The 17,078-nt window shown below is 42.3% G+C and overlaps 1 protein-coding gene across 1 annotated transcript in view; it reads right to left on the bottom strand.

Moving 5' to 3' along the window:
* Positions 1 to 6,597, bottom strand: part of TTBK1 (tau tubulin kinase 1) — a 97,457-nt gene extending 90,860 nt beyond the window's left edge. The window contains exons 1-2 of the mRNA XM_074168396.1: positions 6,547 to 6,597; positions 6,246 to 6,404 (exon numbers count right to left, since the gene is read on the bottom strand). Of these exons, the coding sequence (XP_074024497.1) occupies positions 6,246 to 6,404; positions 6,547 to 6,597 (210 nt within the window). The remainder of the gene's footprint in view (positions 1 to 6,245; positions 6,405 to 6,546) is intronic.
* Positions 6,598 to 17,078: the final 10,481 nt, after the last annotated feature.

Here is a 17,078-nt window from a genome sequence, read left to right as displayed (position 1 = left end):
AAAAAACCAAGGCAACACACACCCCCAACCAAAAACAGCCTTCAAATACAAATTCAATCTTTTATTCAGCAAGTGTATTAAGACACCACTGCTCTAAACAAAACCTGCTAGAGATTAGAATAAGACTAGACCTTCCCAGGAAAATGCTCCAGGACCAAGGCATGAGCGGTTCAGTCTCAGGATTGGTGGCAAGGTCAGGAACAAGAACATGTGCTCTGAATCCAGAGCAAAGGACCAAACTGAGAGCCAGTGACCTATGGTGAACTCAGCCAGGGTCAAGGCTGTCACCCACAGGCTTCAAATGTTGACAAGGTAAAACAGTGACTACTGTGACTGCCTTTTAGGAGCACTTGTATAGTCAAGCCTGATACTCCTGCAACCCAACTCAATAGGCTACTTGATCCACAAATGGCTACCAGGCCTCATCTGACTTAACAAGAGGTGAGGAAGAGTGGACCTACATTCACCAAACTCTCAGAGTCCACTCAACTTGCTTAGGAGGACTGGAGTAATAATGATCTCAAGGGAAAACTAACATATGTAAAACAGATGTGAACTGAGAAGCCAATCAAGGAAAAGTCAACCAGCCCCTTTCTAAATCATCTGAAGATGATGCCAAAAGCCACTGCCAAAGCCCACTTAAAGCAATTCTGTACAGAACAGAGACCAAAACAGGCCCCAAGACTAACAAAGAACCTTCATTGTCCCAAGTTCCCTTTTGAAACCACAAATGGCCTTTTTGACCAAGACAAGGTGAAGAATCCACAAAAATTTGTGTGGCTTCCAGCAAGGTTTCCAAAATAAACAGAGGAAGGACAAGTGTAACCACAACTTCAGTTCAAGAAACTCAGAAACCTGGAAGAAACCAAAGCGTGGATTGCACCTGACAAAAGAGCATACACATGTTCAAGAGTCACCACTTGTACTCAAAGCTCAGTGCAGGAGCTGCCAACTCTGTCTTGCTAATAAGTCTCAGTTGCAAATCTCCAGTACAAAGCATTTAGGTGAAGTAAAGAGATACATCCATTCAGCCTTAACATCTATACCTAGTTCAAAGCAAGTACAAGTTATGTTTGATTTTGTTGCCTCCCCTGAACAAGGCGGTCCACATCATTCAGAGACCATGTGGATCAAGTCACCCTCTGGGGTCTCAGAAAAAGTCACATGGTTCCAGTAATGTCCAAATTTCATCCAGTCAAAGCATAAAAAATATCTGCAAGTAAAGAATGATGACTAAAAAGAATACTTCTTCAAGTCCAAGAGTTTTGATAAAAAACATAAGCTCTCCCTGTTCGTGCCTTTCCCCAAAAATAAGAACAAAAATATAATTGCTGTCAGACAGCCAAAATTTACTGACTTGGAGTGACAGGAAAATGAACTACAACAGGCCAACTGCAGAGAACTAACATCTTCATTTGTCAAAGCTTTGTCAGCCAGCATATAGGAGAAGAGGAGGAAAGGAATTCAAGGAATACATTACACTGGTCTAAAATTAGAAATTGGCTCAATGCTGGAAGTATGCCAGCGCTAAGAACTACAAGGTTCAAGCAGATGCCCAGCCAGAGACAGTCACAATGGGAGGACAAATTACACAAAAAAGCCTTCTGGCAGCTGAACCCCAGCATCACATAAATATGCCACACACCTGCTTGAGCGGCATCCATAGCTCGCAGCAAAGCTTGGACTCTCCGGCTTGCATGCTACGGGTCAGATTCAGAAAGGTCTGGGGTAAAGAAAAAAATGCTACTACTGTCGTTACAGCTGTACGCTGGCTTTAAGGTACGCTGCCTTTTTCATCTGTCACTTGATCCTGTGCTGTCCATTTCTTTCGGCCAACGGAAGTATTTTTATATTTTTTTCCAGGTTACTTCGAGCCCCATACAGCTCACAGTTCTGACTGGTCCCACACCAACATCAAGCACAGCAAAGGGACAGAAGCACAGGCGGCTTGCCTGAAGGGTATGCGCTTTTTGGGGGGGGGTGTCAGAAATGACTGTAAACGAAGGCTCACACGACACAGCTCAGCTTACACAGGGCCAAATTCCCAGCTCTGCTCAGAGCTGGGAATTAGAATTTCTTATTGCTATTTACGCCCTTTAGCAAGTCATGTAATTTTTCAGGGCTTTCAAGTGGGATAATGACCTCACTGCAGTATTGAAGACTACTGTGAGCCAACATTATAAAACATAAAAAGCTATTTCTCTAGTTGGAGGTAGTTGTTGTCAACAATATAGCTGCACATTTCTATATTTTCTAAGGTAGAGTTAGCGGGTAAAGCTTCTAGTAATCCCCAGTCACAAATACATGCAACAATGAAGTCACTGAATCCCACATTTAATCCCTTTCCCAAATTTAAAATCAGTTTGAAATGTTCCCCTATGAGCATAACTGAGCATATTTTAGGCTTTATTTGGAGTTTTTGGTGCTTTTAAGAGTTCTGCTGTTTCCAAGAACAAAGTGACTTTGTTTAGACTGTGTTAAAAAAATACTCCCATAATTTACGGAAGTTTTAGCATTCCTGTCTATGAAGGAGAAACTCAAAGTTTGAGGAACCACAGGAATGGTACAAACCAAAGCCAGCTAGGGTAAAGGAGAAGAGAGAAAAATGAGTAACGTGTACCTGAAGCTATGGCTTAGCATCAGGAGAGCATCTAAATTCAGCTTCGCAATGAACACGCACCAACCTGACCAAATTGCAGGCTCTGAGGAGATTTCCATTTGTGCAGGGAAGGTCAGATAAAGCTGCAAGTGGTATTTTCTGAGCAGTCCATAAGCACAGAGCATGTTTCAAGTCCTCTACGTCAGTTAACCAGCACACGTATCATCCTGCCAAACCAAGTGTGCGTGCTCCAGCCCAGAGAGCTGCAAGAGCACAGCAAGACTTTCCTTCAGCTGTGCCAGAAAGCTTTGGGAGGGGGATAGGGGCTGTCTCCGTTTTGGTATCTAATCACTGAGAAAATCAAGATTCTCCATCTGCTCTCAGGAAGCACGGAGAAATGAAGAGCAGTTTGAATTGCTTTAAATATAAATAGGTTGTTCAGGGATACACCAGACAGAAAAGTGAAGGTTGTGGAGAAAGCAAAGAGCTAGGACGGAGTGGCAGGCAATGGGGGATTAACAAGAACAGAGCAAGGTGGGGGCAACAAAGGGCTACAGGCACAAGCCCAGTCTAATGGAAGGATATGCCAGACACCAATATGGGTTAGGGGTGGACCTGCTGGAAAGCACTATCGAGGAGAAGGATCTGGGAGTCCTGGTGGATAGTAAACTATCCATGAGCCAGCAATGTGCCCTTGTCGCCAAGAGGGCCAATGGAATCCTGGGCTGCGTAGGGAAGAGTGTGGCCAGTAAGTCGAGGGAGGTCATTCTCCCCCTCTACTCGGCACTGGTGAGGCCACAACTGGAATACTGTGTCCAGTTCTGGGCTCCCCAGTTCAAGAGAGACAGGGAACTACTGGAGAGAGTCCAACGTAGGGCAACAAAGATGATTAAGGGATTGGAGCATCTCCCTTACGAAGAAAGGCTCAAAGAGCTGGGGCTCTTTAGCCTGGAGAAGAGAAGGCTGAGGGGAGACCTCATCTATGTTTACAAGTATCTAAAGGGTGGGTTGAAGGATGATGGAGCTGGACTTTTTTCAGTAGTTCCCAGTGACAGGACGAGGGGCAAGGGGCACAAGCTGGAACATGGGAAGTTCCATTCAAATATGAGGAGAAACTTCTTTCCGGTGAGGGTGCCAGAGCCCTGGAACAGGCTGCCCAGGGAGGTCGTGGAGTCCTCTTCTCTGGTGATCTTCAAGACCCGCCTGGATGCAGTCCTGTGTGATGTGCTCTGGGCAATCCTGCTTTAGCAGGGGAGTTGGACTAGATGATCTCTAGAGGTTCCTTCCAACTCTGACAATTCCATGATTCCGTGATAATATGTTGACTGAAATGGGCTGTCGAAAATAACCTATCCACAGGCTGGAACCCAAGTGAGTTCAGAATCCTGAGTCTCTTTAGTCCTCTGCTCTTCACAGCCCACAGCAAAACTCACAGGGCAGCTGTAGCACAGCTAGTTAGCACAGTTAGCACAGAGAAACGACTTAGTGCTATAACTACAAATCACTTGTCATCCAAACTAACGAGGTTTCTGCTGTGAGTTTAGTGATTCAGACACTGCTGGTAATACAAATTAAAAATGGACAGAATGGCACACATGGGATTTAATTTTTTTTTCCAGCTTTTTAAAAGAAAAGCTTTTAAAGCCAGAAAGCAAAAACTCTCAGAAAACACATACAGAATTTCAAGAAGTATTAAAGGTAAATCACAGAATATTCATGGTTGGAAGGGACCTTCGAGATCGAATCCAACCATACACACACACACACAAAAAAAAAAACCAAACACAAAACCAACCAACCAAACAAACAAAAAACCCCCACAAAACGAAACACCCAACCCAACAATCTCAGGCACTAGAGCATGCCCTGAACTGCCATGTCTACACGTTTCTTAAATACCTCCAGGGATGGCGACTCCACCACCTCCCTGGGCAGGCTGTTCCAGTGCCTGACCACCCTCTCAGGAAAGTCATTCTGCCTAATATCTAATCTAAACCTCCCCTGCCGCAACTTCAGACCATTTCCTCTGCTCCTGTCATTATTCCCTTGGGAGAAGAGGCCAACACCCACCTCTCTACACCCTCCTTTCAGGGAGTTGTAGAGGGCAATGAGGTCTCCCCTCAGCCTCCTCTTCTCCAAACTAAACATGCCCAGTTCCCTCAGCCTCTCCTCATATGACTTGTTCTCCAGACCCCTCACCAGCTTGGTGGCTCTCCTCTGGACACGCTCCAGCAGCTCCATGTCCTTCCTGTAGTGAGGGGCCCAGAACTGAACACAGCACTCGAGGTGAGGCCTCACCAGTGCCCAGTACAGAGGCACCAGCACTTCCCTGGTCCTGCTGGCCACGCTGTTCCTGATACAGGCCAGGATGCCGTTGGCCTTCTTGGCCACCTGGGCACACTGCTGGCTGATGTTAAGCCGGCTGTCCACCAACTCCCCCAGGTCCTTTTCTGCTGGGCAGCTTTCCAGCCACTCTTCCCCAAGCCTGTAGCATTGATCCTTTCAGGTGTTATATTGTAATTTCTTTAACTTAGGTGATAATATAATGCCACTTCCCCCACCATCCTGGAGACCTCACTTTACGACTAAAGAGAAAGTCTTACACGTAAGAGGAACTGCATCCTCTGAACAAATCTGGTGGCAATGAAACATGTGTCTAGAGGATGAGATTCTCCCCATGTCTCTACCACAGCATTTTTTCATGATTCTGGTCAAGGTGCTGAGTTCTGCCCACAAATCATCACTAATTACATGTTCATCTGCTGGGTGCCTAAGGCAGGACAGACAGATCCAATCTATAGAAGTGATGAGCGTGCCTAGATGCCCATGATGTCTCGAGGAGTTGTGCTTTGGTCATAAATATTAAGCACTCTGCAAAAAATAATAAAAATCAATATCTAACTAAATTTGAAAGCCTATCTGTAAAAGCAAGCTAATAGTTCTCTCTTGATCATCTGGTAAAAGCATGAATAAAATATATATATCTGACACAGATAACACAGCAATAACAAACATAAAGAGCTGAGTTTAAATGGCAAACTCATGCCATGAATTTAAATGGATAGTGAGATCTGCAGCCGTACAATGAATACATAAAAGATGAAATGGCTACTAATTCAGTGTACTTCATCCAGCTTGCTCAACAGATGAGACAGCCATCCCATGAAGAACTAAAACTTTTAACATGTGATGATATAATTTTAAAAAGTATCCTAATAAATTTACACAGAAGTTGTACCAACAAGCTAGTTATGGAATTTCTGACTTTTGAAGTAGCTGACTTTCCAACCTGTAACATTTGCTTTTAAATTATTTTATTGTAATGCAATTTATTTATAGGCACATCTGTAGTATTCTTTACCACAGTAACTTGAAATCTAAGTTTCTTAGTAAAAGATGATTCAGCCTGCTGCAACAGCTCAATCCTACCTAAAAATTCTTGGCAGGTTTAGTCTTCTAAAAATATCAAACATTCTAAAAACACTAGAGCAATATTAACCATCTCATCAGTATCTTACCAACACGCCAAACCATACCACTCCACTGTTGCTTGCCAGAGCCCAGGATTAGACAAGTTTCTATACTACTACAGGAGATGGAGATCTGTTTGGGCCACTAAAGGAAGCACAAAGTTGGAGCTACTCACCACTTTCCAGCGATCTTTGACCACATAATTGGCCGGAAGAATGTCGACCTGTTCCCCTCCTCCACTCATGTTTGGTTCGTCCTTGATGACTGCTGCTAGGCACTGCATTTGCCAGCCAGAGAGTATTTTAGTAGCTCCCAATTTAAATGAGCCATTTATCTGGGGAAAAAAGGGATGGGGGGGGGGGGGGGAAGGAATGACAAAATTAGTAGAGGTCACGGCAGAAGTACATGCTACATTTCCACAGGTTTGGCTTATGACTAAATCAGAACCGGCGTCTTAGGAAAGAAGGCAAACTCACCTTGCAAACACCTGAGCTCACTCCATGCATAAACTGGGCAGACACAACCATGCTTCAAGTCAGCAGCACAAACTAAAAAGGTGACAATTACCGGCTACACCATGCAGGAGTCCAGCGCTCTGGGGCCTGACAGCCAACAAGTCCAAGAGAATCTAATGCCAAATGCTGCAAGAGCTGTTATTGTTACCAGGCAAAAAGGTCTTGCTTTAACAGAGCAGCTGCTACATAGGCAGTTTGTATGGTTTTCTTTGGACGACATCCAACACAAATCAGAAAGGTTTGCCAGGTATTGCATTCAATAAGCCTAAAAGCATCTGAATAGGGTAGAAGGGCCTTTACAGAGCCAGGGTTACAGACACTATCACTGAACAGCCAAGCAAAGAAGATGGGGATGGTTAGAAAGGGTTTCAGCCATGTACAAATTAGTCCTCCTTACAGCATACACACAGTGCTAAAAATGAGCAAATTAAAATACGGAGAGATATCTTGTTCCTATGGTGTTTGCGTTCTACTTCATGTCCCTTTTTCCTGCTTTTATAGGGAGCTCCAGATAGCCTATGCTGAAAATAATTTTATTTTGAAGTTTTTGGTTATAATTCTTCGACAAAAGTGACTTTCAGATACACATTAACTCTACTTTCCTGGAAGAAAATGAATTATAACAGGACTGATAAAAGATCTTCCTATTCCATTTTGTCTCTCCCTGTAAGATATTTTTCTGGTTGTAGAAGTAGGCCAGATCTTTTATTAAGCATGGATCTTTTATTAAGCTTTCTCGGCAGTTCTATCGTCCTTTCCCCAAAATATGTAATATTTTCCTTCCTAGAAATGAATGTTACTGTAGTACTCTGACTGCAGACTTAAATAAGATTACAACATAAATACCAAATTAGGAAAAAAGACTTGGAGCTGGTCATTCAACCATCACACTTCTTCAGGACCAAAAAAAGGAAAAAAAGTCACCAGTGAATTATGAGTTCAAGTAGAGAAAAGAGCTTATTCCCTGGCAATAAAAGGACTGAGAAGGAAGGATAGGAAATGGCCAGCATGTAGTGTGCACAAGGAAGCAGCAGACAGAAGTATGTCAAAAGTGCAAGACATGGAGGATGATCAAACAAAACACGAACAAAAGATCTCAAAGAGATCCTCTCAAAAGATCTTCACAAAAGATGATTTCATTCCCGATACAGAAGATAACCACATGGAAAAAAGGAGCAGCCGACCAATATAGTGAGAGGGTTGCCGAGGAATGTCCATACAATCCAACATCTGCTGAAGTACAATCAAAACGATGGAAGAGAAATAAGAAGAAACTTAATATTAGAGAAATTCAGAAGAAAGGTGCTGCAAAATGCTTCGAATCCTCGTAGAAAGAGTCCTGCATCCATATGGGGCAGCAGCCCCTTCAATCGTCAGGTACTGAAGTAAGAAACTGGAAAGCTCTCCAACGAGAAAGTACACGCTGTGTTTGGCAGCACCACATTTGTGCTTCTTCTTCCTAACGAGCAAGCCTAATGCCATTTCCAGGCTCCTTTATGTTCACCAGAACATCTGAACTGACCATCCCTAAGCTACCAGCGAGCTCTGCATATGCCGGGGACCCAGGCTCCCTTGCACCTCAGCGCAGACTGCACAGGAGAGAGAATCCTCACAAAAAAAAATCTCTTCTAAGGCTGGCTTTTCTTCTGTTATTTAAAGAAAAGTAATTTAATTACAGTGTGTCCCAAACCCTTAACATTACAAAAAAAAAAACCAACAAAAAACCCCCCAACATTAACACACGGGTACAGAGGGAGGTATCCCCTCCCTACTCTTGAAGGTCTGTTGGCATCACTTCATGAAGATGAGTACAGCACAAAGCAGGCTCTAGATTTCAGGGGATACACGGGTAGCTAGAGATCCGGGACGTGAGGTGGTAGTAGTAATAAAGACAGGTAGAAAGAAGTTTTAGGAGTTTTCCAGAAAAAGTCAGCCATCCACTATTTTTCACTTTGAAGCAAAAACACCGAAAAAGTATGGTACATGATGTATGCATTAGCAATGCAAGCGCATAATAAGATTTCAGTCAAGTGACCACCGGTGGAAAATAATCCCAAGGAATAATTTTAGAGGAGAGAGAGAGAGCACGGAAGTCTATGAGCGCTCAAAGCTAGGCAAGGTAGAACGGCTTTCGCCGGTGCACAATTCCACTTTCGTTTATCAATGTTATAATACATGTGCACAATGATAACACGTTTATTATTTGAAGGAGTCGCATAAATCTTCACCGGCTTTCAAACAGAACAAAATCCTCCTGGCCACGACCACGAATAGCAGGCATTTGGCAATACAGAATTACAGAATGGTATTCAGAATGGTTCATGGATATGCTCTAGTATAGCCGGAGTGATGCAGCCAAACCAAAAGCCAATTTAATTACAGGCTGAGACAAATTTCAAGCTGTTTTAGATCACAGTAGCAGCACAAAACAGTGTTAACATATCAAAAATTTGTTCCTGAGGCAGTACTAATACTGCAGAAACATGTTCGGGCCCATGGACCAAGGGTTTACCAGACTAAGACTGAAACATTGCCTACACCTGTGGCAAGATGTAATACATGTTAACCTAGATCTCCAGAAGCATCACAAAGAAAGGGCAGAAGAAGGGAAGTATGAAGTAACCTTTGTGCAGAAAACGTAAGCACATTATTTAAATGACGCTTTTAACTTACACGTTATTGCAATTCTTTCTAAATCAATAAAATATAGTGTAAATATTGTTTGAATAACACCAAAGTTGCAGCCAACCCCCCCCTGCTAGAGCTGAATTTGCTAAAGTAGCTGTAAATGGGAAGAGGTGAAGGATGGTTAGTTGGGGAGAGATAAGCCACTACCCTCTCTTCCCAACATACAGCAGAGAGCATCATTTCTGTATTAAATGTTAAGTGGTGTTAAGGGGAACTGGAGGAGAGACAGAAGGATTATACCTCTCTTGAACGGAAAGCTGTACCTGATTCAAAGGGTGACGAAGCTTATGAACTTCGACATATCTGCATTACATTCAGCTTTAAAATGTACAGACCGTAGAATCTAAAGATACATAATTTTGAAGATAGCAGCTGAGAAGATGAGAACTTTCAGATAGTCTTTTTCTGTAGAAAGTGTAGAGGATGTCGAGGAATGATTGTACCCCTCTCTCATGAAGACAAGCAAGAGAGCTGAGCAACCATAAGACACTGTAAAAAGTGGCTTCCTAGAAATAGCAAGTGAAGCAGAAATGAAAGCAGCTGTGAGAAAGGAATAGTGATAACAGGACCAAGTCTCGTCTCTTGGCTAACCTCAGCATGAAGAAGTGTGAAATCAGCCCATGCTGGAGAATCTTTATAGTTTTATAAATTAAGTCTTGGCCTTTAAAAAAAAAAAAAAAAAAAAAGACATTAAAAAAACATGCTTAAAAAACATGAAATTAAAAAAACAGGCTAATAAGCCCCACTATGTATTCTGACACACTGCTCTGCCAGCCGTTCCTTCCATTTGGCATCAAGACAGTTCCAGTCAATAGCACTCGTGGGTAAATGGTCTCCTTATTTTTAAGGCAGCTTACAAAAATCCGATGCACTATAGCAGCAATTATTTAGCCGACATGAAAATCAAGACCCGGCAGAGAAGCATGACTGGGATAGGCAACAATAACAAAATTAAGAGGAAAGTCTACAAGGATTTCACTGCAAGGCCTGATGTTGCAGTTAGTGTGGCAGAGTCTTACATCAAATGCATCTGCCTTGTTCACACGTGTGTTCATCAGGAGGCAAACCAGACCAAGCAAAAGTAGCTTCATACAAGTTGTTAAGCTGAAGAAATCGTCGCTGCAGATGCTAAAGCTTACATAGATTCAAAAAGTGACTTGACAAATTCACTAAAAATTATAAAAAAAATAAATCCATTAAACAGTTACATACAAATATTTCATGTTTAGCTTAGGAAGCCTTCAATTCACAAATCACTGAAGGTGGCAAGAGCATTCTGCGGAGTCATTTTATACGGTTTCCTGCTTTTATTCTCTACCCTAGATATCTACTCTTGGCCAACTTAGGATGGGATAGATGACCTGTGATATGACTCAGTATGGCTGGACTTCAGTTTTTATCAGAGGAAGTAGTATATATATAATATATATGTCTCCTTTACCTCTTCAAGGAGGTCAAAGACCAAAATACAAAAAAATCAATCAAAAAGTCTCATATAGACAACCCAATTACCTATCTTACAATGTTCTCTTTCATGTAAGCAACATTGTAAATAACTGTAGTGGAAAAAATATTACCTGCTTTTACAGGATCACAGCACTCTTAAAATTAAACTTAAATTTGGAGCATTCCCTGTGGAAATTCCTAACGTATATATGAGATCTTCCCTATGTTAGCTTTCCTATGTCTCAATATACTGTGGCAGCAGTGCTCAAAATACAGCCAAACTCAAACAAACATCAAGTCGAAAACCCATCAGACACAAGTCGGTTATTAAACAGCAGAACAAAGCTACGGAAGTCTGTCTCTCACCATCTTACTAAAGGTCCTGGATAATCTTAGTGCCTTAATCTCACTGTGGAGGAATTGCAATATCCCACTTTATTTCAGGACACATCCTCACCTCTGGAAGCCTACAAATTAGAACAATTAGAACAAGTGAAATTTATTTAAACTGCCGTAGCCCATAACCCTCTTTACTCGATCAAATTCCCAACTGTGAACATGAGATCCACCTTAAGAGCAGATCCCACTGGTGTTTCAGAAAGCTGGTGCAAACTGTAGCTTTTTAGGTGAGACAAAGCTGGACATCTGCGAAAAACAAAAGTAACCCCAGTAAATTGGAGTCTAGAAATAGATCAATCTCCCTGTCCAATACTTGCACGGGAGGAACAAACAAAAACCAGTTGTAAAGAGAATTTAAGCATAACTTAGCTGTTCCCAACATGAACTTCACTGGCATTAAGCCAAAATGAAGCAGATGGGGTGGGGAATAAGAGGAGAATATAAAAAGTAGGATTGAGAGTGCTTAGATGTAAGAAAGAAAACCAATGGAGTTTCCAAGTGCAACCGAGCAGCAGAACTGAGGTTCAGTTAATGGCAGCGCTAACTGCACGCACTTGGTGTCCCTCACTGTTTTACAAAGGTCATCTGCTTCCAACACACAATCCCGATTATAAAAATGAAATCCCTCACATCGAAACAAACAAAAAACCCCCTTAAAATCTTCGGATAAATAAGTTGTACCATGCACTAGCGTTCTGTTATTAGGGTAGAAATGCATATGACAGTACAGGAAACGCGGTGATTAAAAAAAAAAAAAAAAAAAAAAAATAAAGTGCACTGGACTAACAGCCCCTCGGCCCTGGAATACATCATACCTCCTGCTGAACTTGAAACAGCAATTAAAAACAAGTCATACGCTGTTAGGGTAGGTCTGACAGCAGGAGCTCGAAAGGTTCTGAATTGTTCCTTGAAGACACATATCTTCCTTCATTGCCTGCCTCTGCTGTAGCAAACCCTGCTTAGAGGGCAGGCTCAACTCCTAGCAGCTGCGGCTTAAAGTCTCCTCTGTGACATATTCTTCTCATAGGCATGCAAGGGCAGCAGCCTTAGAAATTCTGGATTTGCTATTCACAGCATTTCATTTCTGCAAAAAACAAAACATCTAAAGGTGAGGTTGCAAGATACCGGGACTGTTCTTCACCTTTGACAGGTTTATGACCATTAAGGAGCGATGTAGCCGTGACGGGGAAAAACAAACCCCAAAAAGGCAAACCAACCAACCAAAAAAAATAAATACACCCCATCCCACCCCCACCCCCCCGCAAAAAAAAAATGCTGCAGTCAAGACAGACAGGTTCAGACTCTCTGCTAACACGAAGCTGCGCTGAACAGGACGTACAGAAATATATTAAATATAACAGATGCACCTTGACAGCATTATTATGGCTACCCGGTTGCATGGCCAAGTGAACGGAGTATTGCCCGCACAGCGACACACACAAGTACCACCCTACGACCTCAGCAAACCAAAGAAATACCCCCAAACACAGAATTTCATACCGCCAGAGACTGGGTTCACATACACTACAGAGCAGTCAGACGCGCCAGAGATTGCTGTGCCAAACCCACCTATCTACGGGGAGAATCGGCACGGTTAATTATGACAACAAATCATTAGGAACGCACACCAGATAGGAGAGTTTGAGAGGGAAGTCTATTACCTTCTACCAATCTCCCTGACAGAGCTGCTCCAATTTTTGATCCGAGCCGAAAATTTAATCCAATGCCAGGAAATCCCTCTAGTATCATAACCAGCTTAACCTCTACTAATTTAACAGGCAAACATTATGGTCTGCTTAAAAATAACATTTAACTGCAGCTTAAGTGTATCTACCCGCAAAGTAAATAGAGATCACTACTTGCAAAGTTTGTAGCATATATATGAATAAAAGCAAGAACTAAGTAGAGGTTATGCTTATGGTATCAGGCTTAATCTACACCTGACACCTGATGTTTTCATCACCTGCTTCTGGGACCGGTTTGTTTAATTGATCCTTAGGCAAGTCTTCTCCTTTCTCCCTGCAGAGTGCTTTTGTGGGGAGCCTGTCACTCATCCTCCTTCAAATGTCACCATTCCAAGTTGCTTTTCATAGCTGGGGTCAACAGTACCTTCCTCGAGCCCTTATTCTCAGAGAACAGTATTTTACCTTGAAAAATTGATTCAGCCATACAGAAAACTGATAACATCTGTTGCTCAATGGTCTTGTATATAATCTATTATATTAGGTTATTAAAAGGCCCCCAGCCTGAGATCAATCATTTTAAACTTCCATTCCAGGGAAAACAGTGCTCGTCTTACCCATCCAAATAATCTTATGATAGATTATTATCATAATTATCACCATATTATCATAATAATCACCATAATTATCAAGGATTAAATAAACTTGTCAAAAAAACTATTCAGAGGTTAGGAACATATCAGTAAGCTCCTGATCAGAGATTTGGTATTTTCATTCAAATTATGGAAGACAGGGTATTTTGCAGGGAAAAAGCATCTATTTATAGATTTGCTACATGGACTTCATGTTGCCAAGCGCTGACATTTAATAAAAATTAGCCTAAGTGGAGTAACTGCCACATGCTTCCCCGATACGTCGTATCAGACTAAATGAGACTAAGCAGGACAAAAATGTTGCGGTTTTCAAGCCCGCTGCTGATCACAGCAGAGATTCTGTTTGTAATTACACAGAAGAGATTTCCCCGCATTGACAAAGAAACGTTTTATCATGCCAACTGTTAGTCACTTAAATCGTCTCTCCACAGCCCTTCTGTAACCGTTTTTCCCATTTTTGTAAGGAACTCTTCCCCCCCCTGCTTGGAGCATGCTCAGGGGAGCACGTTCAGCCTTCCTGCAAATCTATGGTCTCATGCTCTGATCTGCAGCCTCACCATATTTTAGTCTTCAGACAGCTGGTGACTTGCCCGAAGGTGGATGTCCTCACGGCTGACCCACTTTTTCTTCTACCCTTGGGAAATCCCCACTGCATTCTCAACCAGAAGTCCCCAGAGGTGTAAAACTTGGGTTTAGACTGGAAGCTCAAATTTCATTGCTATTTGGAGGATTTACGGTTCTAGAGGAATTTGTTTCCTCCGTAGTTAATATCTAAAGACAGTATTAAAAAAGAAAACAAGAACATCAAGGCAGGTAATGGCTGTGGCCTGCACCTGTCATGCTCTTTGCCTCAACATCTTGGAAAGATAGATGAAAACTCTCCTATATGCAAACATGGTCTGTTTAATTTCTTTCTGCGCTGCTGTGTCACTTTCTGAGGAGAAATGGTGTTACTAAGATTATGGAAGGGTTTTACAAGCTAGTCTGGGTGGCATCTATATAAGCCACTTCCACGCATGTCAATGATGCCATCTAGTCTACAACTGTCAGAATCTGCTTGTATTCTCCCAGCACATGCACATAATCGTTCCCCATCCATAAGTCTTCCTATCTGTTGTGTTAAGCAGTTCCATGACTTAGGCATCTGTCTTCTCATTCTGCTGTCACATCTTACACCAGCCCATTGTGCTTGACGGAAAAATCCCTTGAATGTTATTCTCAGGGAAGAAAAAAGCCCCAATTTTTCAAAATGTGTTCTTCAGGGTAGAATCATTGTAATAAACCATATTTGTACTTTGATCCTTATTTGCCGGTGCTATGCCAGGTCCTGAGAATTTCCTATTACAGACCACAGATGGTCAGAATTTGTTTCTATAAAAAGCATCATAAACCTTATGTCATATTTGAATGTTAAAATAATTTCAATTCTATTCATAGCTGTAATAAAGTAATGGAAAACTAAATTTTGTACCTGAGCTGACCAAAGCTCATAACAATTTTTCAAACTGATCTCAATCCGAAATGGGTAATTGCGCATTCTGGGCTCAACCTGCCAGAGTAAGCTGGCTACCGGCGAATGTTTCTAATAATAAACCACAGACAGAACAATTACTGGTTCAAGTCCACCCCAGAATGTTTGAAGCGGGGGGAAAAAATGTATATCATTTCACCACAATCAGAAACACACATAGCAAGGTTAAAGAAAATCTGTTTCACACAAGAAGCAACAGCCACACTAAAAATAACAGCTGCTGAGTTTCCATTAAACTTGAAAATAGGCTGCAGAGACCCACGCGACCAGATAGCCCTGAGTCCTAGAAGCCAAATGCCTCCTGCCTGTTCCCCCACATCAACTGTCAATCTGTCAAGAGTGAGAAAATACTTGACTACCTGCTCTTGGCATCTGCACCATTTGTATTTTCTTTCTTTTCCTGTTAGCTCAATGGACAAAGCCCCTTAAGCCTCATCTCTGCTTGATAAGCAAGCGCTCTTGATTCTTTCTAGACATGGAAAACAGCAGAAATTAAAAATGCATCTTCTACAAAATACATGCAACAAAGTCACGCTCAGACATCTACGAGTAAGTCATACAGGTCATGCACACAGAGCACAGCATTGCTACAGAGAGAAGCAGATAAGAAGGGAGGAAATTCTGTCCTTGGCTACAACTGGGGAGAGACAGTGGAGTCCGGTGAAAGGCCACCATCCATGCCTCACGGTCACTAAAAAAGCCGGAGCTGAAAAAAGGCGGAAAGATGCCTTCCAGCCACCTGAAAACTAAACTCTTTAAAATGCACATATCTTATCCAAAAGGCACACTGAGAAGTAAATGAATGTAGTGTAGAAGTATCTCCCTATGACAAAAATTTAAGAAACTGAAGGGCTCTCCCATTCTAGCTCATCTTCTGCTACAAGATGAAGCCTGACAACTGCAAATTAGTTTTTCATGGGAGTTTTCCTTAAGGACTGGACCTAGAACAAGGGAGATGGTGGATTCTAGATCTCTTGCTCTTTTCAGATCAAGGCTTGGCACCTTTAAAAAGGCATGCTTTAGCTACTGTAAATTTTACTAAAAACAAAAACAACAACAAAACCAAAAATCACATTTTTGGGTGCTTAGACACTAATGAATTAAAGCTGAGAATCAATATGGAAGTACTCTTACACCAGATTACCTACCTGCCCTCCTCCAGAAAGCCTACAAACAGATGCTGACCCTGGATCCAAAGGATCCAGGTTAGCCAATCTCAAAACCTACCTGCAATGAAGAGAAACAGTTCCCCTCTCTCCCGCCAGCTCTGAACTCCTGCACACAAGATTCCACAATGGGCCAGTCCAGTGACTTGTACCAGCACAAAAATTATTCCTCTTCCTAATAAATACGGTTATTTCCTTGGCTTAGAGCTCCTTGAAATGGTTCATTGTAGGGTCAGCGAAAGGCAAGTGCCAGCACAATGGAGGAGCGGTACCTCAGATCCATTTCAGCTTCCGCCAAGGTGTGCTCCGTGTTCACCTCCACAGCAGGAAGCCTTCAGCCTTCCATGAGATCACAGGATTCAGTCACTTCTGCTTAAAAGTAGCAGACTAACTCTACCTGGGGCCAAGTTTTTTGTTTTCAAGGAAAGCAAACTTTAAAGAAACCAGTTAGTTTCGATAATTTACTTGCATAACCCCTAAACTAGTAAATTTTAGAGTCTAGAGTTTAACGCAGCTAGATTCTGTTTAAATAATTCAAGACATAATTAAACCACAAAGCTCTAAGTCTCCTAACGCAATGTCGCCACAAAGGTGACTTCAGTTCTCTGACTTCAGCAGGCAACAAGCAACTTTCTCTTCTTCATGAAATGAGGGGAACAAACCACACGATTTATGGAGTGTCCGATCAAAAGAAGCATTGTGCTGATGCCTAGATGAAAAGTATGAGAGCTACACCCTCCCCTTGTTTGAGTGAGCAGAACATGTATTTAACAAGTGGAGTCCCCCAGGGGTCAGTACTGGGTCCAGTCCTCTTCAATATGTTCATCAATGACCTGGACGAAGGCATGGAGTGTACCCTCAGCAAGTTTGCTGACGATACAAAACTGGGAGGGGTTGTTGACACGATGGAGGGCTGTGCTGCCATCCA

This window comes from Numenius arquata, chromosome 2 (genome assembly GCF_964106895.1).
Source record: "Numenius arquata chromosome 2, bNumArq3.hap1.1, whole genome shotgun sequence".
Taxonomy (NCBI): domain Eukaryota; kingdom Metazoa; phylum Chordata; class Aves; order Charadriiformes; family Scolopacidae; genus Numenius; species Numenius arquata.
The sequence above is the reverse complement of the archived record's forward strand: the minus strand, read 5'-3'. Positions and strand labels throughout refer to the sequence as shown.